At 54.5% G+C, this 22,896-nt stretch overlaps 7 protein-coding genes across 7 annotated transcripts; 4 read left to right on the forward strand and 3 right to left on the reverse strand.

Annotated features, from left to right (window-relative positions):
• Positions 1-363: 363 nt before the first annotated feature.
• On the reverse strand, positions 364-2,308 carry N7459_005295 (cytochrome P450; the record flags this gene model as incomplete). Its single annotated transcript, XM_056944479.1, has 6 exons — positions 364-806; positions 907-1,518; positions 1,580-1,648; positions 1,726-1,828; positions 1,886-2,002; positions 2,084-2,308. The coding sequence occupies 6 exons, from the start codon at positions 2,306-2,308 to the stop codon at positions 364-366; spliced, it is 1,569 nt and encodes a 522-aa protein (XP_056801362.1).
• A 663-nt stretch (positions 2,309-2,971) lies between these two features.
• On the forward strand, positions 2,972-3,850 carry N7459_005296 (putative pyroglutamyl peptidase type I; the record flags this gene model as incomplete). Its single annotated transcript, XM_056944480.1, has 2 exons — positions 2,972-3,082; positions 3,161-3,850. The coding sequence occupies 2 exons, from the start codon at positions 2,972-2,974 to the stop codon at positions 3,848-3,850; spliced, it is 801 nt and encodes a 266-aa protein (XP_056801363.1).
• Positions 3,851-4,646: 796 nt separating this feature from the next.
• On the forward strand, positions 4,647-5,777 carry N7459_005297 (MOSC domain-containing protein; the record flags this gene model as incomplete). Its single annotated transcript, XM_056944481.1, has 1 exon — positions 4,647-5,777. One exon carries the CDS (start codon positions 4,647-4,649, stop codon positions 5,775-5,777), a length of 1,131 nt encoding a protein of 376 aa, XP_056801364.1.
• A 262-nt stretch (positions 5,778-6,039) lies between these two features.
• Positions 6,040-9,248, reverse strand: N7459_005298 (DNA-directed DNA polymerase POL5; the record flags this gene model as incomplete). Its single annotated transcript, XM_056944482.1, has 5 exons — positions 6,040-6,936; positions 6,992-7,297; positions 7,351-8,162; positions 8,218-8,803; positions 8,877-9,248. 5 exons carry the CDS (start codon positions 9,246-9,248, stop codon positions 6,040-6,042), a joined length of 2,973 nt encoding a protein of 990 aa, XP_056801365.1.
• A 5,936-nt stretch (positions 9,249-15,184) lies between these two features.
• Positions 15,185-17,020, forward strand: nimT (putative tyrosine protein phosphatase MIH1; the record flags this gene model as incomplete). The annotated part of the gene is made up of 4 exons (XM_056944483.1): positions 15,185-15,429; positions 15,499-15,566; positions 15,623-15,848; positions 15,910-17,020. The coding sequence occupies 4 exons, from the start codon at positions 15,185-15,187 to the stop codon at positions 17,018-17,020; spliced, it is 1,650 nt and encodes a 549-aa protein (XP_056801366.1).
• Positions 17,021-18,908: 1,888 nt separating this feature from the next.
• On the forward strand, positions 18,909-20,392 carry N7459_005300 (uncharacterized protein; the record flags this gene model as incomplete). Its single annotated transcript, XM_056944484.1, has 2 exons — positions 18,909-19,024; positions 19,102-20,392. The coding sequence occupies 2 exons, from the start codon at positions 18,909-18,911 to the stop codon at positions 20,390-20,392; spliced, it is 1,407 nt and encodes a 468-aa protein (XP_056801367.1).
• Positions 20,393-20,868: 476 nt separating this feature from the next.
• On the reverse strand, positions 20,869-22,622 carry N7459_005301 (CwfJ domain protein; the record flags this gene model as incomplete). Its single annotated transcript, XM_056944485.1, has 2 exons — positions 20,869-22,558; positions 22,609-22,622. The coding sequence occupies 2 exons, from the start codon at positions 22,620-22,622 to the stop codon at positions 20,869-20,871; spliced, it is 1,704 nt and encodes a 567-aa protein (XP_056801368.1).
• Positions 22,623-22,896: the final 274 nt, after the last annotated feature.

Genomic DNA, 22,896 nt, shown 5'->3' on the forward strand with positions numbered 1-22,896 from the left:
AAACCACTAATTGTTCTGAACATGCCCGAGGTATATATACCGGTATCGTTACACAAAACCATAAGTACAACATTCGTGCCAAATAGCATCGGTTCATTATTATTCACAATACAGTCTCCAGACCAGAACAATGCAGAAGACCGTATCACAATTTCACTTCGTCCAGAAGAGAGTTCAATCCAAGGAAAGTAACCACAATATACAGGACACAGGGTCATCGCTACGAAACAAATAAGAATTTATTGAACATGCCCGGAACCACTTTCTCTGTTGAAGATAGTCTAGAACAACCCATGTACCTGCATGAGTTGGTCTTTTTTTAGTCATACTATCTGCCGTTCCGAGGGCAAGCGACAGCGTCGATCACGCCCCAAGCATGCGCAGGTCAATCTCCGGCTCGCGAGACCGGAACAAAAGCTCGACCGTCGGGTCGGTGAGACTCTCGACGCCCAACTCCAGATTCTTTGGCCGCTGTTTGCCCTCCTTGAGCTTCCAATCATATCTGAGCAGCATATGGATCAACAAGAGCTTCGACTCATTGGCCGCGAAGAACCGACCCGGGCACGCGTGGACGCCGTGGCCGAAGCCGAGGCTCTCACGTGTGGTGGTCACCAGCTGGTGTCGGTGTTGATGCCCAGGCTCCTGGCGCTTCTTGTAGAAGCGGTAACCGTCGAATTCTGTGGCATTGGGGTAGATGTTCTCGTCTTCGTGGACGATGTGTGCAGAAACCGCAACGGTTGCACCCTTGGGGATGATGGTTCCATCGGACAGGGGGATCTCCCGATGTGCGAGCCGGTTCATGGAAACTACCAGACAAGAGGCGTAGTGTGAGGAAATGGGAATTGGAGGGCAACACGGGAGGGAAGAGAGAAAGAGTGAAGATTCGCCACAAGTGCTCTGACTTACCCAGACCTGGGGGATGGAGACGCTGTGTCTCCTTCATCACGCTATCCATCAGCTTCATCTTCAGCAAACTGGTTTTCTTCAGTGCCCCATCCTCCACAGCTACGGCACGAATCTCATCGCGGAGCGGCTCGATGTACTCTGGGTATGCTGCCAGATCATACATAATATTGATAAGCAGGTTGGAGGTGGTATGGGTGGCCGCCAGCGTCAAGCCTATCTGTCCACGCGCCATATCGACCTTCATGTGGTGAGATTGGGCCAGCTCCTCGAACCAGTCCAGACAATCTGCGTGAGTGCGCGGCGGGTCATCAGGGGGTAGCTTGCCCTCGCGGATCAGCCTCCGTTTCTCAACTTCGCTGTCCACAATGAAACGAGCCACCGCCAGATGCTTCCGCAGCCTCTTTGCATCTTGCAAGAACCAGTGCACCAGGGGGCGGAGGACGGAAGGCCATTGTCGCAGCTGGCGGGCTGCTAAGAAGGCATCGATGGTATAATGGACCGCGACATTGATCCAATCTTGGTTGCGGCAGATCTTCTCGCCGAGGAAGGCTAGTGATGAGATGCGCGCCACCATGTAGGGCACCTTGTGCGAGAAATTATACGGTTTCCATTCTGGTGAAAAGGGGCCGGTCAGTTCGCCAACTCGAGCAGCGTTTGATTTGCGGCGCCATACCATCGGACGGAGGAAAGGCGTCTATTACCGTCTTGGCTGTCTCCTTCGAGAGAAGCGCAATCAAAGAGCCTAGAGTATTGTTCACCCATCCAATCATGAGCATGAGCTTTGGGGGGGGGGGGGGGGGGCCAATCGGCTCTACGTACCTTGGGCTTGAGTGAGCCTAATTCGCACCACATCGATCACGATCTGCGAGGCCTTCCCGTGGTGGAAGGCGTCGAATCCGGGAACACGGTCGTCGAAGAAATCCTGAGACGGAGTCAATTCTAACATTCCCAGGTCTGTCCCGGGGTATGGGTAACCTACCTTCTCGGCGGCACCCGTGAAGGTGAGATACGGATGATTCTTGATCTCATCGATATACTTTGGATGTAATATTATCATTGGTCTTGTCGAGGCCATGACCTGGAAAACATTTACGCCCTAGTGTCTCATCAGTATCATGGCTCTCGATACCCCTGTTTACCTCTTTTCTCTCTCTCTCTCTCCTGTCCTAGTCCCTACCTTTGCGAACTGCTCAGTGATCATTGCACGCGCGGACGCTGCAAAATGCGACTTGGCTTTCTGGTTGGAAAGCTCCCACCACTTCTTACCCACTAAGGGCACGCGGGTGTAAGGAATCTCGTCCATCAGATCTTCCCAAAAGCTAGAGATCAAACAGAGTATGAGCACTACGCCCACACCCTGGAGGGCGTGTGGGGAATCGAGCAACTCGGCGAGGAAAGCCATCGCGGACTATCAATGGAACACGGAATGGAGACAAGTGGGAAAAACATACGTCGAAGAGCCGAGTCTCTAACTGGACTTGACGGGCTATTAATCATGACCTTGGGCGTGCTGCAGTATTGTAGTACCAGTCACACCGGGTGGTTTGCAGACGGTGGTTTGGGTTTGGTCCAATACCGTCCGAGGCGGCAGAGCGCCGCCACGCGAGAATCAGAGGCAGGCCGCGCCATGCCAGAACAATATGGGTCGTTTGCGCACAAGGAATTCGATTCTCATGCATATTGAGTCCTTTCGAGATGAAGCAATGCAAAGACCTCACGATCTCGGTGGCTGATGCATATACATCAGGCAGGTCCAAAGTCAGAGGGATGAATGTAGAAGGAAACCCGTCAGTCGGGAGATTGGAAGATGAGAGTTATAGTCTGGAGTTTCAGCATGCTTGGCTGATCCTCGACGATTGTATCAGTAGCTCAATGATCGATATAACTATGTGTGATCGAAGACTCCATTGATGGTGGACCCTCGCGCCAAGACCCCCCGCATTCCGCGTTCATCTGCATTCCCCGCAAGAGGCAAAAGTCCCAACGTCGGTTTCCTTGCCTTCGCTCTTCCAAGGGCTTCTGTACTCCCCTCATCCCTTCGGCCGCCTCCCTGGTCTCGTTCATCATGGGAGACTGTGGCCCCGCTGTCTCACCGCAACACGCCACGCCTGTGGGCAACCCGGCCCACCCTACGCCTACGCCCCACGAGATCTCCGTGCTGATAACGGGGTTCGGGGTGAGTGGAGGGATCTGCGATCCCGGTCAAATTTTTGAAATCTGAGCAGAGCGGCTAACATGATCTGTATGCAATCAGCCCTTCAAAACCAATCTCGTCAATGCTTCCTATCTGATCGCCTCGTCTCTACCTCCCTCCTTCACTTTTCCCAAAGAAGAGCCTGCGGTAGAGCGCCGCATCTCGCTCCATGTCCACCCGGCTCCTCTCCCAGTCGTGTACGCCTCGGTGCGAGAGTCTCTTCCCCTCATTCTCGATGAGTTCGCCGCATCTCACGGTGGTCGGAGACCGGATCTTGTGATCCACATCGGTATCGCTTCGCCTCGACCCTACTATTCAGTCGAGACCCTCGCTCATCGGGATAACTATACCATCACCGATATTAACGGATGTTCGGGCTACGAAGATGGTGAGAAGCGCTGGAAGGAGATGGGATTGCCAACCATCCTATCCCCAGGCCGCGCGATTAAGAACGGCCCCGATGCAGCAGGGCCCCATCCACCAAATGACCATTTCCTCCAGGCATGGAAGTCGTTCGCGCCGTCAGGCTTGGATCTGCGTATTTCCCATGATGCAGGTCACTACCTGTGTGACTTTATCTTCTATACTAGCCTGTCACTGGCCTTCCAGCAGGGTCAGGACCGCAACGTGCTCTTCTTGCATGTTCCTGGGGCCTCACAGGATGCCGATATCGACCGAGGGCGGAAGATCACCCTCGCTTTGATTAAGGCCATGGTGACATGCTGGATTGATGAGAAACACTCTGCATGATCAAACCGTGCCATGGCCAAATAGTCCTTTTCTCCGGCTCCTTTCTGCTTCTTCGAATTTGTCTCTACCTATTTCGGATTCGGGGAGTTGGTCGTTTTTATTTAGTGGCACTACAGGTTGCAAATTGGGCCCCGGCATATACCTTTTCCCTCCTTCGCATGTTCATGCGCGCACGGTGTTAATTCGGAATCAATCTCGCCTTATATATCTCATCCAATTTGCCCGTCTTTTTTCAGTTACATCTACCATCAAAGCACAATCTACAGTATCTACTGCATTTCATAAGTTGTTTCCACTTGTTAGTCTGTAGATGCGCAGTGATATACCATATCACGACTTCCCCACTGATAAGCGTGGGTTCTTTCGGGGTCTGACATGACGCGACCCTCCCTGCGGATTTGGTCCATTCAATGCTAGTCGGATTATTCCAGAAGTGATAACATTGCTTCAATACCAGACACTGGCCTAGGAACACCATTGCTCAACTTCGCACGCGATTCAATGGATATGTATTTTGCAAGACTTGTCCTATCTCTTTCTACCCATCTCGCTTTTCTTGCAACTCTTCCAATGGCTCGCCTCGGTAAAATATAAATAGCATCCAACTCATCTAGACTAATCTATTGGAATTGCCTAATCTCTGACTCATTCCACTGTTCCCAGTGTCATCGCCGAGGCGGCACGCACCGGCAAAACGGCAGCTTATCAATCCCGATGCACCAAAGCCCAGTCCTCCCAACCCTAACTATATCTTTCTTCCCAACCGCCCGAACGCCCCTCCGCCCACTGAGCAACAATGCTTGAGTCAATCCCAACAATCTCAATCTTAGTCTTGGGACTAGCAGTTCTTCTCCCACTACTCCTCCTCACTCGACTCAAGGGATGGACACAAACATCCCAATCCACAAGCGCAAGCATACTCCCACGCCTGCGCCTCTGGCGCCGGCGCCCCAAACAATCCAGCGAGATCGTCTCGCTGCGCATGTACCCCATCAAATCATGTCGCGGCTTCGAGGTGCAGCGCACCACACTCAAGGAACACGGTCTCGACCTTGACCGCCGCTGGATGCTCGTCGACGCGAACACCCACGAGTTCCTGACTATCCGCCAGATCCCCGACATGACACGCATCGGCACGGGCCTAAGTGCCGAAGGCGACGACCTGCTCATCACAATCCCCACGAGCAGCGCCGCCGCCAATGCCGAACACGCGTGCCAAACCATCCGCATTCCAGCCCACCCCTCGCCCACCTGGCTGGCCGCGAACACGGCCGTCGCCCCCGTGAAAATCTGGGACAACGACACGGACGGCTACGTCTACCGCGACGACGTGAACGCGCCCTTCTCGGCGTTCCTGGGCCGCGCTGTCGCGCTGGTCTACAAGGGCCCGACGCCCCGCGTGCTCAAAGGGAACGGCGCGCCTACCCGGCTCGGCCGCGTCCAGACCACCGGTTTCCCGGATGTCTTCCCCATCCTCATTGCGTCCGAGGCGTCGCTCTCCGAGTTGAACTCTCGTCTCCGTCTGCGCGGCGTGGACCCGATTACCGTCGAGCGGTTCCGGCCTAACATCGTCGTCCGGGGCGAGACGCCCTGGAGCGAGGATTCGTGGAAGCTCGTCCGAATTCACGGCACTGGGTCGGACTCTGAGACGTCTGGGCCGACGGCCAAGCACGCTCCGTTAGACCTGGATATCGTGGCCCGCTGTGCGAGGTGCCAGGTGCCGAATGTCGATCCGGACACGGCGGCCAAGCATAAGAAGCAGCCGTGGGATACGCTGGTGTCGTATCGTCGGGTCGACGAGGGGATCAAGTATAAGCCTTGTTTTGGGATGTTGAGTGCGCCCCGGAATGAGGGGGCTGTGGAGGTCGGGATGCGCTTGGAAGTGTTGGAGGAGACCACCAAACATCGATATATTACTGGGTGGTAATAGCGAGGCGGTGGCAAGCAGAAAGTCTTCTAATTCTTCGTGGGTGATAAATACCCTTGCGGCCCCGTCTCTTGAACTTTTATATCCAGCAGGAAGGGATTGGTTCCATCATTGGCAGTATATACGTAGATCCAGCGTAGGTTTGCAAACATTTCATTCATGGATCGTTTATTTCATACTGATAAACTCTGGATTTCGTCTAAAAAAAATGCACAATTCACTGTATATACAGCTCAATCCCTGAGTCACTTGGCCTGGAGCATCAGTTCTTCAACTGCTTGCTCGCCGACACACACCAGTTATTCCAGTCCGTGAAGAATGACGGCTGAACGTGGCACTTCGTGCTGCGAAGCTGTTCTTTTCTGGTAGCAGCATAGACATCGACCACATCCGCAATCGCCTCCTTATCATGCGCAACCAACACTTTGACGACAAGCAGACTAGCCTGGCTACAAGCAGTCGCATGAGCCGGCGGTCCGCTATGGCTCGCCTCCTTGTGTATATCACGAAGAAGTTCCCAGACAGGCTCAATCTCCACCGACTCATCGATCTTCGCGACTGCAGTACCCTTGCACAGCTTGGTGTACTCGCGGAGCACGGAGTTCGCCTTGTTGGCGATCTGCTTCACGGTCGAGCGGCGGGTGAGTCGGAGCAGAGGCAGGAGAAGGTCCAGCGCGAGTACACGGGAGTGGCACTTCTTGACGAAGATCTCGGTCAAGTCCAGCACGCGGTTCTTGAAGTTGACCATGTTCTCGCGCGCGTCCTTCTTGTCTTTGTGCTGGGAGACGACCTGGCGACGAGCACGGAAGACTTGGGCCAGTTGCGCGTCGACTTCTTCCATTTCGTCGTCGTTCATGTCCGCGTCGGAATCGGACTCGGCTGCGTTCAGGTCTTGGTCTGCGCGGTGTGTGCCAAGGGCTGCTGCGAGTTTGGCTTCGAAGTCGGCGACCTCGGCAGCGTCTTCCTCGTTTTCCGAGGCGTCTTCGTTGGAAGAGTCTGAGTCTTCCGATCCCTCCTCTGCTTCGACGACTTCGACGTCGCTGTCGGCCTCGTCTTCATCTTCGTCGCTGTCGTCGCCTGAGATTTCCTCGGCGTCGTCGTCGTCATCCTGATCGAACATCTCCTGTTGACCAGCCAGACTCTCCTTGGCTTCCAGGATCTGTTTGAAAAGTTAGTTATCAGACACAGCAAAATGGTGACTTGTGACTACATACCGAGATCAAGGACTCCAGGCCATTCGCAGTGACCTGGTCGGCAAAGGCACCAAATACCTGTTCGCTCATGCGGCGGAACAGTTGCGATTGCTTCGAAGCAAAGCTGAGCAGGATTTCAACCAGCGCATCGGATGCGTCGGAGGTATCTCCCTTCTTCGAGTCCTGCTCACCCAAGAACTTGGCGTGACAAAATTCCAGCTCATCCAGCATAGATACAGCATCAGCGTCGCCGTTGTACACTTGCAAGACAGTCATGGAATAGAGGAGCTTGAAGGCGGCAATGCTGGAGGTCTCTCCCTTCTTTTCCTGTAGATGGGTTAATAATTGTATCAACTTGCAGTCGAGGAATCAACACGCACCTTGCTTGAAAGCTTCTTCAACGACTTAAAGGCCGTCTTAACCGAGTCCTGCAACTTGTCGTCCATGTTGATGATGAACTTGCCATATTCCTCAGACTTGGCGCCATCACGGATCTGTCGCACAACCGCGTACGGAATTGTAGCGGCATACTTCTGAGATGAGAGAAGACTGTTCAATGAGGAGTTGATTCGGTTACGCAGCAGCTCCTGCGTGGCCTGCGAGAGAGCTGGTTCTGGGGCAGTCGGCCCGGAGCCATTGTCCATGAAGTACGCGGAGCGTACAAAGATAGACAGTATCTGCTCGAGAATGGACTGGTAGTCGTCCTCGGAATCATCGTTTCCGGTCGACGCCTTCGCACGCACAATTGATAGCAGAAGACCCGCCAGGTATTGGCGGTTTGACGCGGCGACCTTGTCATCGCTTGTGCCAGGGCGGCGGATCAGCTGCTCAAACAAGGGGACTATCTCCTGCAGGGCGTCATGGTCGGCATCAGCCACGATCTTCTCGACTGTCTTGGTCTTCGTAGCCTGGTCGAAGTTCACCGCTCCGCCCGTTCCCATCAGACCGCGGACTGCGGCTGCTGCGAAACTGTGCTCCTTGGACACGCGGGCTTGGATGGCCTTGGAAGCCTTGACAGCCATCCGGTGCAGGTAGCGGTCCTCGACAGCGAGCTGGTTCATCATACACCGGACGAGATTTTTGGTAAAAACGTGAGACGCCTGCTGCAAGGAACCATCATTCAGGACTTTGTTGAAAAGAAGGAAGCCCCAAAACTTGCGTTCCTCCGATGATGCGGAGGCAAACAGCCCATCTGAAAGAAGTCAGTCAGTCCGATTCTCTTATCCACCCAAGACGAGACAACTTACTGTCCACGACCTCGGTCCAAAAATCTGCGAAAGAAAGACGAGAAGACTTGGAAGACTTCGACTTGCTTCCATCCTTCGCCTCACCACCAGTCCGAGCAAGCACCGCCTCCCATGCAAAGTGAAGCTTGGAATTCCAAACTCCAGAGGACTTGGCCTTGCTCTCGATCTGGGTCTCCTCGGCAGAAGACTCCTTCATGATCTTGGACAAGCTATTGCGCTCCTTCGAATCCAATGGGTCATCATGTTTCCAGATCTTGCTCGGGAAGTTTGCCTTTGGGAACATGTCCTTGGCAGCGAGCCAGATGGCGACACCTTCTGGTGACCGAGCCAAGTTGTGCGAGCACAAACGGTCCAAAGCAGCTTCGACGAATTTGGTGTCCAGCTTGCGGGAGGAGAGGTCGTAGACACATCGGTAGACAATCCAACCACATTCTTCCCGGAGCCAAGGCTTTTTCTGAGCGAGCTCGAAAACGAGATCGAGGACCTTGGTCCATTCGGTGAACGGCACGGCGGGCTGGAAGAGGATGGAGGACTTGATGATAGCCTCGGCACCGAAGAGGCGGCCGAAATGGTGATCACGTTGTTCCTGTATTGCGACAAGTCCCCAAGTTAGCTCAACTGTCAGATGCTTGACACCGTTGAAGGCGATTTAGACCAACCTGTCCCGATTCGCTGCCGGAGGAATTTGACTGCGACTCCCACAGGCTGAGCGCATCCGTCAGACCAAATTCCGAGGACTCGCGCGGGGACGAAAAGATTTGTGTGAGGATCTCCGTCAGCGCAATGGAGAATCCAATGCGAGCTGCCTTGCGGCTACTGCAGAGACCGCGGAAGAGTCGCTGTAGCGTCTTCTTAATCAGCTCATCAGCAGGGCTCTTGTCTGGCGTGAACTGTGAGACCAGGCCTTGCGCAGCCTTGAGACGGATCTCGTCCTTCTCGCTGGCGAGGTCCTCGTATATCTCCACGAGCTTCACGTCCACATTGTAGGGTTCGCGACGCCTCTTTTTGGAGGCAGCGTGGTCGGGAGGCATCACTGAGAAATGTAGCACAGGCCAATTGTGGTGTGCTGAGGCGGTAAGAATTCCAGCTTGGGAATTGAAGCTGATTATGTGGTTGGCACCAGGCGAACATTGCTCGTCGAGGCGCAGAAAATTCGAGAGTCGATTACCCTATTGGGGCTAGCGTGGTACGATAAGCTGATAAGGATTGTTGCTTCCGGGGTTCAAGTGGATGCACTATGGTGGCCGATAGGTATAAAGTAAATACTGCTTTGAACTGTCTATCTATTCCTGTCGTAAATGTCCCCGTTTCTTATTCTGTGTTCAAAAAGAATAGTGTTGAAATAACTACCTATGTAGGCTGAAACTCGGTAGTCGTGAGCATGTTGAAGTTTGGGAGCATATATCCATGGATATATTCCCGGGCTCAGTTCTTCGTACTGCAGTATGAACCCAACAGCCCCTGGATTTATCTTACGAACATGACCAAAATAGTTCAGTGAGAAGAGGAAGCCTAGAGAAAGAAGGTGCACAATTCATGAACTTGAAATCCGTTCCATTATGGCTAAACCTATAACTAAGGACAGACATTGAGCAGTCGACTCAACAAAAAAGCAATGTTAGCTTCGAGGAACACACAATTTTCTCCAAGCCATCGTTGCCATCTCAACTCGTTGCCCAGCACAAGGAATCCATGAGTATCAATCGAAATGTCCCTTGGCCTGCACTCCTACGCAATCCAACCCAAGTTCTTTCCTGAGAGGTCTTCAGGGGCAATGGAAGACTCACCCAGCTGTGATCGACCCCAAGTCGGTGGCTGTACACAAAAAGTCTTCTATTTGAAAGATAGACAACGTAATGACTGCGTATTTCCGATATTGATTGCCTGATGCCCAAGCCGATAGTCGAGATGCAACAGCCCGAACTTGCCGTCCCCAAGACCAGCGTTGTCAGGGTAGCAGCAGGAGCTATTGCTTCGACGCGCGAGTAGGATGATGGATGAACCACTTCAAAGCGAAAGAAATTGCATCCTGGTCGAATATGATGCGTGACCGGGGGTTACGGAGGAGTTGTGGTTGTCTGGACCGTTCCAAGGTTGAGTTCAATAAGGCAGCGACGCAGGAACAGGGAGCGTGGCGACGTAGCACGCTGGGTATGCAGGAACGAGTCGAGATATATCATGCCGTGAGCTCCGCCCGGGCAGCGAAACCACAGCAACGGCCATGGCGATGGGCACAGGTCATTTATATCTCAGGAGTCGTGAGTACAAATCGCGGCACGAACCACCTCAGGCTGCAGCGATGTCCCACCGGATACATCGAGTCTCACCAAGTGGAGGAGTACGTGGGCCATGTGCCATGGGCTCTGCGTCCGCGGAACGGTTGACAGCCGCCGGAGATGGGGCCGAGTGCATGAGACTATGGCTTCGGGGATGCTGGTGGACACTGAAACGGGGGTGGGCGTGAAGATCAGGCTTGCATTTGTGCTACATGATGAACTATGGAGTTGATGGATAGATTTGTCCAATTCGACGTATGAAGAGGCAATGCGGCCAGGGTCCTTCAAAGAATAGTGGAGAGTACTTATGATCCTACCAGGCGTGGGTGGTAGACCAATCGACCCTCGGGTGTGATCTATCGTGGAATTGGCGTTCCTGACAGACCAAACTCCGGGGCCACGATCGGGGCAGTGCGTCCGTGGTGGAGGCTTGCCCCGACTCTGATGGAGAATTAGTGCGATCACTAGGAAGCGATAGCACCACGATCAGGGGCTGCTAGGCTGTTGACAGGCACGAAGGTAGCATGGCGTATGGGCGATGGCAGCCGCGGCTTTCAATAGTGCCGCAGATCGGGGAAGCCGAGCTGGAGAATTAATTGACAAATCGCCCGGAGGGAAAAGGCCGGATTCCTGATTGATGATGGAAAAAAGGTATGAGTATTTCCCGTATCGAGGATACGACGAATACACGAGTGAGATTGGAGATCGGAAACGACGTCGATGGATGTCACGGGATTGCGGATGTGGTTCGCGTGTCGGGATCAAGGTTTAGTGCGATCTTTGTTTACATCGGAGACGCGATGGAGGGGAAAAAGCATCAACAAAAGACGAACAACAGACTGACGTGACATCATCAGTGCGACAGCGTGGCGGTGGAGGAGGGGAAGAGTGCAGACGATGGTTGCAGCAGACGCAGCACACGGGGGCGATGTGATAGACCTCGCAGCTGCGACAAGGTCAGATCGGCTCGAGGCGTGACACAACTGGTCCAATTGCACATGGCGCCGTGACCCAGATGACGGATCACATCATCGCGAGGCCTCTCCGACCCCACCGGGGATGCAGTGCATGGCACAGCGAACGAGAACAGACGGGCTCGACTCCAGGTAATGCGGTCGAAGACGCGGGACCTCGAGCTCAACTCGCGCCCGATGCAGCTCTCTCGACATTGATTGGCGGCTGGTCCTGCGCGGGTGCACTAGGCGAGGTTATCTTGCATTTGCGACAGAGGAACACGACGGTGACCTGTTTTGAGAACCGACACGGCCGCACCTGGAAGGTTGACGACAACGTCACGGCAACAGGGCTCGCAAATTTAAATTAAATTGGCTCCGGTCGAGGAACAGGATATAGTCCGTCCTAGTTCAGAGTCAGTCGAACGCGATGGCTGGCATGACGTTGGCCCACGGACCAGCATGGGGTCAACAACACGCCCACACTGGGCGTCGTCCCCGAGGGCACATCGTGGGAGCTCTCACCGCATGGCCTGCCGGAATAAGCGGCAGACAGTGCTTAGAGGTTGATACAGATCACCCCGACGCACATGCAAGCTGATGTGGCTCGGCCAGTACAGTGAAGTCCAGACCATCACCGGCGCGGAGACCATGCGACCGGCGTTTCACCAGAGGGGTTCATGGAGTGCCCAGAATAGCAAGTCGTGGGGTGCAGGATTGGACTCGACCGAATGTCCGCTGTGACTGGATCATGGTCGTCGCTCCCTCGGACTACAGTAGTAGTTTCAGGCCCATCAAAAAGAGCCGCTTGCCCTCACTGTGGCAAATTCGACCGGAAATTCTGGCATTGTCCGTGACCTGTCGGGTCTGATATTCCACAACTGGAAGCGTTCATACATAAATTGGATGCCGGCAGACGGATGTGCCGGTGGTGATCCAGGCCATATGCTGCAGTCAGTATGGTTTATTGTTTTGTTGCCTCGCACACAGCGTCGAGGACCGGATAGATCAAGCGTCTGACGGGATCGATGGATTCCTCATAGAGGATGAGCGGGCAACCAGTACGGCGCGTGGTATACCAACCTATACTCGCCGACTGAGCGCTTAGCGACCGTGACGTGATGCCAACCATTATTGGACGCAGCCCAGCACGCTAGCCTTCGGCCCCCAGAGATGATATTTTGAGTGTTAGTGCCGATACGAATGTCGAAAGTCAATATATTTCGTCATTGTGAGGGCCTCAGCATGGCCTAGCGATTCGTAAAACCAGTTTGAAATTCCGGTGTCCCGGCCGACCAGCGGCGGAAGGAAAGACGGCGAGGAAGGACTCCAAAATTGAGAGTCCCTGAGAATCCAATTAATAGCTTGTTAGCTAGGGTTTCTCGAACATCCCAAGGGGTTTATGGAAGGGATGCGCGACATTGACCGTTCCCCTCGCCGGCACCCTTGATCAACCGGAATGCAAGTAAGGGCAGCATCACGGGTATGGCGTTGTCCTTGAGGAATCCCAGATAACCTTCCATTCCTTGCTCGATACTACCTAGACACTCGCCTCTCTCCACGCTTTACTCTCCGAGCTTCTTAGAATCAGTGGGGTAAGCGACTACGATCCGTTCTTGCGCCCGCCCAACTGGGTAAGGATCATGCAGGGACGAGCTGCTGCTGCGGCGCAGGCGATGATGCCGCGATCTTGAGATTCAACCCAGCGTCCACCAATCATCGCCTCGGTACAGCTCTCGGAGACTTTATTCTGGCTTTTCGCCTTGGTTGAACGATCTTGTCCATCTTGTCCTTTCGCCGGGCCCCTCTCTAGCGCCTAGCGTGCTCTTGATGGGAATGATCATCTCCAGAAAGTTGCAGTGCACCATTCACAACGCCGAGTCGAGCGGGAGATAGGGCGATACCTCTTTTGGGGATATCGCGCAGGACCGACTGGAGTTATTCCCGTTGATCGGTACGTATACATCGCGAGATTCGTCTTGTCCAGATGTCTTTTCTGTGGAGGCCTCCTGGGATGATGGACATACAGTTGGTATAGTTAGTTAACTAGCTGCGAGCCAATGGAATGACGTCGAGCCGCGTTTCAACGGCTTTTCCATTTTCTCTTCTATTGCAATGAATCCATTCCGCTGGGGATCGAAGTCATGCTTGTCCTTGCATGAGCGATCCTCGCAGCACTTGCATCCTCGTTGGCCGTTCCCAAGCTCTATTTTTCCGAACCAATGGAAAGTGGAGTCTCTTAGCGCTGCTTAGGTTCGATCTCGCTCCGGTTTTCAGCTGCCCTCTGGCGACGGCACACACGGGATCGGTTGCGACGAAAAAGTTTGCTGGTGGATACGATACGGAAGAGACCCATGGAAGACGCACGGAAAAGGCCTTTCGAAGGAGCGGACGACTGATAGGGCAGTTGCTCCATTGAAAGGAAAATGACAGTCCGTACGAAGGACTGTGTGGAACAGAGCAGAAAAAACGAAGCCCTAAATGGGGGTTCACGGGTTTCATGGATCATGGAATGAACCATCGGAAAACCTCCCCTCGCGGCAACCCCATATTTCGTTGGAACGATTATCTACATAGCTCGTACCTCTAGTTCAAGACCAACTACTGAGTTTAACCAAGGGGGCTGAAGCGAATAGACTCCTATAGACACATGGCGCCAAGGATTGGGCCCCTGGGTAACGTGCGCCGGTCGCTCAGCCAGCCCGGCCAGGAATGAAGGCGGACAGCAGCGTCACGGCGCTGATAGGCGCTGGGGTTGCTGAGCAGCCGGTAGTCTGGACGATAGACGGCAAGGGAGTCCGGGCAACCAGACTGGGGCCAAAGAACCGTGAGCTCCGGGCTTGAACGTATGTACATCCGCCTCGCAGGGGGGGAAAGTGATGCACATCCATACTGAGTCGGGACGCCCGGAGCAAATAATCTGTAGGAGACGGGACTTGCATACCATAGAGGAGCGATCGTACCTGAACATGATCTGCCGCACGAAGTAGACCCGCTGCGACGTGCAGACGAAGCTGGCAAAGCGTGCAAGCGCAGAGACCGCAGAATTACGTATGGGGAGCTGGCGGTAATACATCCTTTCACGCCGTACCGTACCCTATCTGGAGATCCTCCCCACTTGCGTTGCCATTGCAACAGACCCATCCCTTCAGCTTCACGAGTTTCTTTCTTCTAACCGCTGGCTTCCTCTTTTTTCTTCTCTCTAACGACATTCCTGACGACCATTATCGACCCTGTACCGGCTTCGGGAGACCTTCTTCCAGTGTGCGATCCTTCCTCTCACTTCCCGCCGGTCTACTTCGTCCTCGACCAACCTCGACTCCCCCCCTCAGCCCGCCCACGAGCTGTCGGCCCCTCCAATTGCAGCTGTCCACCTCTCCAACTTTTCTCCGCATCGGTCATGTCTCTTTAAGCTTCTACTAGGCCACACACAGATTCTCGCCGGTGGTTTGAGGGTTTGGGACCTGGGTTTGCTAGAGACCGTGGAATTTCAGTCCGGCTGCAGCGTTTTCGTTGGCGGACTTCAGTCAAACTGAGGAAAAAGGCCCCGGCGACGAGCGGATTGAATTACAATACATCGTTTGTGTTTGTCAAGGAAGACGTTTTGTTCCAAGAGTGGTTCTGGACGTGTTGCGATTGCGTTGGTGACTTGCGTTGACTCTGATTTGACCTGCACCCGGTGTATCCCCACGTCGGAAACTGGCCTGCTTGTCCCATTCGGGTTCGGTGATTGGGAACATGGAACATTCATCACCGCTGGCTGCTATGCAACCTAGTCCGGCTCTGTTCGGGCGCTGCTTCCGTGCAGAGGCTGCGACTTCGTATCCATCTTTGTCTGGCTTCGGTCCGAATAGCTTCAACTTCAAGGATCTGTCGATGAAGAGGTCCGGCCCGGATTACTTCAACATGAACCCGCTTCGGGGTTCCTCGCCGACGGCGAGCTTGGCTGCCGATCTGTCTCAGAACTTCCACATTGACCAAAGGTTGGTGTTTGCCTCGACGTTTTCCGGTTGTGACAAAGGGCGTGGAAAATTTGCTGACTCTATAATTAGTCCCCAGCTAGTGACTCCCCGTCGGTCTTTGTTCTCTGCCAACCTTCTTGGCCAGGCCAATGGACGTGGTATGGTGTATCATTATGCTGGATTCTATGAAGTATAGGTTGCTAAGTCTTTCCAGATGATGTGATGACCACACCGCCGCTGCCGTCCTCTTCGCCGGCTCCCGCCATGGATCTGATGGAAATGAGCCCGTTGCCCCATAAGCCTGCTTTTTTCGTGACCGCCGAGCTTGAGGTTCATTCCCCGTCGCCGCTGGCTACTCCCGTGAAATCGTCTGTCACATCCGCTGCGCCCAGTCCGCTGCAGGCCTCGCCCATGGAGGCTCCAATGGTGCATGGACTAGAGTAAGAGCTATCACTTCAGGAAACACGTAGTAGGACTATAGCTGACATTCCGCGCTCATAGCAGGCGCCGTCGACCCCCGTTCCTCCGGCCCAGCCTGGCAAAGAGTAAGGCTCAGTCGTTCCAGCTTGGGATGACCCGTCCCGCCCACGAGAGCAAGGCTCCAGCGTTCCGATTCAGCAGCTCCAAGACCTCTTTGAGCACATCGACATCTCTGGAGGACATGTTCGGCGACTCTCCTCCCCAGGAGAGACCTGCCTCTCGGAATCACTCGGCGAGCAATCTGGCACCCCCTCGTCTGCGGCCGCCATTCCACCACGCTCGTTCCAGCGGCTCACCAGCTCCTAACTCGATCCGCAAGCCTTCCCACCCCTTGATGCGCCCACGTAAGCAATGTCGTCGGTCATTGAGCATGTTTGAACACCCAGCGGATGTAATTGCCGACAAAGAGGCCAAGGTATCTACAAATGCACCCCTCCAGTCCATCAGTGACATCGAAAGTTCGCCTACCCTGAAGCTTCCTCACTTTACGCCCGAGGATCAGGCGGACAGTTTGCCTCGCATCGACAAGAACACCCTGATTGAACTCATTGGTGGGAAGTTCAATGCCCAGTTTGACAATATCATGATTGTCGACTGTCGCTTCGAGTATGAGTATGACGGCGGCCACATCGATGGCGCACTGAACTACAACGACAAGGAGCACCTTGCGAGTGAGCTCTTTGGACGCCCGAAGTCTCGCACCGCTCTGATCCTCCACTGCGAGTACTCTGCTCACCGTGCCCCTATCATGGCCAAGTACATCCGTCACCATGACCGAGCTATCAACGTGGACACCTACCCGCACCTTACCTACCCTGACATGTACATCTTGGACGGGGGCTACAGCTCGTTCTTCGCGGAGCACCGTTCCTTCTGCTACCCCCAGAACTATGTGGAGATGAACGCCAAGGAACACGAATATGCCTGCGAGCGTGGTCTGGGAAAGGTCAAGCAGCGTTCCAAGCTGAACCGTGCCCAGACCTTCGCCTTTGGTCAACACTCGCCTCAAATGGAGGACAGCCCGACTGGGCGATGCCGCATCGGCGATGACCGCAACACCCTCCTGGGATCTCCCTTCTCCGAGAGCCCGGTGCCGAACCGCACTCCGGGCCGTCGCATGCTTTCTTACTAGTCCCTTCCTCGTGCTTTTCATTTGGCGCTTGGCGGATACCATGGTTTGCGTTTTGTTCTTGGAGCGAGGTGTTTTTTGTTTGTGGCATTTCTGTTTGCTTTTTCCCGGTGGAAAAAAAGGTTTCCCAAACCACCCTCTTCTTTCCGATCTCGACACCTTTCGGGATGGCGCACTGGTCGACTCTGGCGACAGCACTGGCTTGCGATACTGACATTGGCCTTTTCTTCGACGCTGCGCAGAGCGCGGATGTCTTACCGACTTGATACCTTACCGACTTCGACTTCCTTTGCAGCATTCTCCTTCCGTTCCGTTCCGATATCCGCCGTCTGATATCGTCCTTTCGCTCCCTCTTGGGCTCTTCTGATTCCCCCAGAGCTCCGCATGATTCCCAGCGTTTCTTTTCTCTGCATGGTTGAGACCTGCATCTACCATACACGCATGAGCATTACCGATGACCCCTTGGGCAACCCATGATGACCACTCAGCTCAACGAGCTTGAGCCGCTTTCCTATGTTCTCGATGACTGATTTCGAACCGAACTTGCCCATGACGACGTCCTGGCCTCTGATTCTAGCCAGCCGGAACTTTTCCTTTTCCAGCATCCTTGTCCGTGAACAGGATGCTACTCTTCACCCAACGGCCTCCCTTGAGCATTTCCTACTTTTCCCATTTAATTCCCTTTTCCACACCTACTGCCTTTTAATCGGCCTTTCACCTTCAGTGTACACATCCTTCTTTTTCTCATCTCCCCGGAGTGGATACACCACTCCTTGCTGTATCTTTGGTGAAGTTGCATTCTCAGCGACATTGTACTATTTGTCGCGTTGGACGCATCCTTTCTGGAGGTCATTGCAAGGGGCCTGTATTTGATTTACATCTTTTCCCCTCTAATATCGCCCGCGTCTACTCGGCGCTGTTGGGGAAATCCTGGGGATGTGGTACGCATCACACACGAGTGGCTGTGCAGCTGTACATACGAGCTTATGCCTGGCAGTGAAGCAGAAGACACAGAGCATTCGTCTTTTGTGGGGATTTAATGGATGTGGCGGGAAGGCCTCGGACGCAGGCTGTTGATAACCGTTTGTTCCCTTTGTGAGAATCAATGAAAACCATCTCGAATGCTTCTTTTCTCCTTTCCGTATAGACCCGTGCCCTCGGCGCCTCTCATTCTCAGCCTCAGATCCTTCTGCATGTTCGACCGAGGCGTGCCTTGTTGAATCTGCGCGATCGGCAAACAGTGGAGGCGGCGTTAATGACGATTGGCGCTTCCAAGGCTCCCGCGAGAATGCGGAGGACCTGATAGGCGGAGACGTGCGCGAGCGGCGCCGCTGTCAACCCTTACTCCGTCCCCGACTGCCCCCTCCGTGTTTCAGGGCGCCTTCGCTCTGTCGATTCCTTTTTTTCTCTTGAAGAGCAGACCGTTGTTCATTTCTATGGTCTTCCGCCTCTCCTTTTGCACCTCCGTCGTTCCTCTAAGCAATTGACTTTCGCTCTCGAGTCACGCGCAAGTCGTGAATTCTGGTGCCTGCTCACTCGTTTTAGCCCCGAATCCATACGAGTCGTCGTCATCCACTGGACCTTTCTCTCCATTCGTTGTTACCTGAGCTCAACGTACTCCGCTAAGCCGCGAACCATCCACCTGCAACAATCTTGACTGCGCCACCCCGCCTGAACCCTGCTTTTGAGAAGATCAGGGTCTCACCTGCGCTGTGTGGTCGTTATCGCCTGCGCCCGCTACCGTGTGCTTCGAGTCGGCTGTGCTTTGAGAAACGAACTGTCAACCTGGCCACTCTTTCTGGAGGCATGAGAATCACCAGCTTCTGTGCGCGATAAGATCCCGGATGCTTCCTCACTTCTAGCCCTTCTCAAGGCTCCTCTCGTTCCGATCATGGCGCCACGTTCACTGAATCTGCCCTTATGGGCTCGTGATGTGACGGGTGATATCAAGTCGGCTGGCTCGACTTTCACCAGTTGGGACAAGTGCATGTCCAAGCCATACTGCAAGTGAGTTCAACTGGATCTGTATGCGCGGAGGGAGAATAGGTGTTATGGCCTTGATGCTGACCATTGAATTTGCATAGGTGGCCCGTAATCGTCGGTATCATCATTGGATCGGTCATCATTATCAGTATTGTGGCCTGCATCGTCAATTGCTTCTGCTGCGGCTACCGATGCTGCACCAGCTGCTGCGGATGCTGCTGTCCCTCCGGCGGTCGCCGAAACAAGAAACCCAAGTACTACGATGAAACTCCCTACAACCAACAACCACCTCCGGCTGTGGGCCCAACGTACCAGCCGCCTGTTGCTGCGACTCCGCCTGTGTACCGCGGCGCCGTGCAGACCGCGACCTTCGAATCGTCAAAGTCTCCATCTCATATTAACGAAGATGCACTCCCTGAGATGCCTACGTGGGCCAATGCCGTTGACAAGCACGTCGAGGATGAGACTCCACACGAGGACGTTGAAATGGAGCCATTGAACCCCCAGGGCCAAGCGCCCGACCAGAAGCAGGGTGCTGGTACGCCAATGCACCCCGGCGCTGCGTACTCCGATTATCCGCCGGGCCGCGGAACGCCCAATACTGGATACAGAGGCTTCGGACCTACCGATCCCTATGCCCGGCGCTCTCCCGGCCCGGTAGCGGCGCTGGGTGCTCAAGATCCCTATGGGCGACGTTCCCCCGGTGTAGCATCTCCCGTTGGTGCTGTCGACCCGTACGGACGCCGATCCCCTGGACCAGCAACTGCATATGGGGCCGCCCAGGACCCATATGCCCGTCGCTCTCCTGGACCGACAGCCGCCTATGCTGCGGCGCAAGACCCATATGGTCGCCGTTCTCCCGGCCCCGCAGCAGCGCTTGCGACAACCCAGGACTCCTACGGCCGACGTTCCCCGGGCATGACATCGCCCGTAGCCGGCGGCTCCCCATACGGCCACCAGCCTTATGATCAGCCAGGGTACGACCACCAGTCCTATGATGATTACGGTCACAACGGCACTGGCGCTGGATACCACGCCGTCACATCTCCTTCCCCCGTCGCAGCCTACAAACCGCACACAAACTACAGCCCTGTACCAATGGGCTTCTCGCCGGTCTCCGAGCCAGGCCATGAGCCAAGTCTCCCGCCGACAGGCTTCCAGCGACAGCCATCTTTCGGCTCGAGCCAGTACCCGCCCACATATACCTCTCAGCCTTCCTACCGCGGCATGTCCCCCTCCATTCCATCCTCGCCCCCGCCTCCCTTCCGATCACACACCCCATCCGAGTACACCACTCACGAATACGGTGCACCTGACTCTAGCCGAGACCGCCCGCCTACTGTCCTGCAGAGCGGGCGGAAACCAACGCCCAACTCCTACCGCGACGTTTAAGGCGTAAAATGTATGATGCTTTCTATTTGCGGGGCTCCGTTTCCCGCTGTTGATATTCTTTCCTTTTGTTTTGGAGATGAAGATTCTTGTCTCTGCTCGAGGCAGACTCACGGGGAGAGCATTTTGATACCATGGTCGTTTCTCTTTGTTATGTCTCTCTGTTATAACCGTGACGCCTATTCCAACCCGGTGAGCTTGCTGCGCTCAATGTATGTATGTATATGATTCAATTCGAACGCGCGAGGCTTGTTTCTCGGACCAGGTATTTCGCGTATCTCGAATGGAACGAGCCGTTGTGAAACTCTCCTGGTGATACGAAGTACTGTAGTTATGTCTCCATCCGGGGACAGGGAATTGGATGTAATTCGAGCGTTCTCCTGCCGTATCGGCATTTGTACTATATGATACAGGCTCCCTGACGATACCTAGCGATTATTCAGAGATGACCAGAAGCAATGGGTTGCACCCGGGCGCATTCACTCCATCGAGAAATCATATTGCTTGAACGCCTCCTTGAACGCCGTTGCGTCAGCCTCCTCCTCGTCCACGGACTGCGTCGCATCCTTCCAGTTCATGCGCTTGTCCAGCTCAAGCAGCTTCGCCATGACGCGCCGGCCGAATTGCAGATCGAATCGGAAGTCCGGCGTCAATTCCAACATGAGCATCTTCTCTGTCCCCGGCGCAGGTTTTGAGCCGTCCGCACCGTCGGCCTCGCCCGACGCCGATGCCGACGCCTCTGCTGACGAGTTCGAGTTCCAAATCCACAGTCGGAAAAAGTCACCGGCCTCGTTTGCGCCGTTGGATTCGGCGGCTGAGATCGTTGAGAAACGCGGGTACGACAGATTCTCCGCTTCGACTTTGAAGGCGGCTTCGACAAGGCCGTTGTTAATTAGGTCTACTGGTACGGGCAGGAATTGCCAGTGCGTGTGGATGCCGCTGCCGCGGCTGACTTCCCAGGTAACGGCGCCGAGCTTGCCGGATGAACGGTCGGTGACCATTTGGTGCAGGGCGCTGCGGTAGCGTTGCATTTCGACGTAGGTGGCGGATCGGGAGTCGGGGTCTTGGATTGAGGCGAGGGTGGGGGAGTGCGTGAATGGGATGATGAGCATGTGGCCCGGGAATCCGAGGGCTGAAAAGAAGTCCTTGGGTGGGAGAGGCCCCTTGGCCGTTGTGAGGTAGCTTTCGTTGCCAATTGAGGTAATGAGGTGTGTTGCGATATTGGGGTTGGAGAGGCAGAAGAAACACTGGTCCGGCCCTGGGGGTGGTGCACGTTGCTGACGCTTGCGTGGGCGGTGTTGGCGGTCCTCGTCTGGCACTGCGAAGCGCTGGAAGGATTCCTGCTGGCTGGGGAGGCCCTTCCGTTTGGCCTGTGGTGTAGAGAGTGGGGACGCCGTTGCGCCGGCCGGGACCGTGAGCGGCGGCGCGGCCTTGGGATCTAATGAGAAAGCATACATAGCTTTCTGCTTCGAGTCGTACGAGGCCATTGATATGAAGCGGGTCAATGGCTTCTCATCTGGGTTGTCTTCTGTCGGCATGTGGAAGAACGGCTCTCGTTCGTAGAAGAAGGAGTCTGACAAGGAGAAATGGTAGCGAGGTTTCAGGGTGGCGCAGACATCGGCTACACATTGCACTTCAGACGGCAAATTGCTCTGATCCTCTGGCAAGGGTGCCTTGGAGCCTGTGCGGATCCCTTTCGGCCACTGGTTGGTTATGAGAATGTCGGCGCTGTGAGTGCCAAATAATGCGCGTGCGTCAGCCTCGGTGTATGTTGCCTGGAATTTGCCACTGGCATTGCTTTCCGGCTTGGACTGCGAGCCTGCAATTTCCAACGTGCCACCGAGAGCAGCAATTCGGATCCCCTCTGATGTCTTCAGAGTGCCTCGCTTGCCGAGGAAGTACAGATTGGGGCAGACTTCATCGTCGGCCTCGATCTTCTCTACTATCCGGGTGGGGAGTGGCAGATTGCCCACTGTGAAGTATGTTGGCAGAGGAACGTTAATGTTTCCGTGCAACAAAGCAGAGATTTCATCTAATTCAGTCTCTGTCGAGCAGTCGCCGAAGAGATTGCCCACAATGATTGCAAAGGCGAAGTTCTGCTTCACATGGAGCTTGGCCAACTTGGTGAACGCTGTGCGTAATTGACAATTCACGCCCCCAAGAACAATACTATCTCTATGATTAGTGGTAATTCAAAGTCTCAGTTGGGTCATTCGCACATCTTGGAGGCCATATTTCGTCGAAGATAATGACTAAGTCAATGGTAATGATTAGGCCGAGCTCACAGCTGATTAGCTCTTCCAAGTAGCCCTAACATGGAAGAACACAGGTAAATGTCACTTTCCACGTGCAGCGTTGCTAGTTGGTGACTGTCGTTTCGTGCAGAATGGAAATGTAGAAAGCAGCAAGGATCGAGGCGCATTTCTCGAAAGGAGCTTGGGCCACCCCGTGACAACGCTAGCTATATATGGTTAGATTCAGCACTCTAGTCTCCACGGCGGAACAAA

Source organism: Penicillium hispanicum (genome assembly GCF_028827665.1).
Source record: "Penicillium hispanicum strain IBT 35686 chromosome Unknown utg000004l_segment0_segment0, whole genome shotgun sequence".
Classification (NCBI taxonomy): Eukaryota; Fungi; Ascomycota; class Eurotiomycetes; order Eurotiales; family Aspergillaceae; genus Penicillium; species Penicillium hispanicum.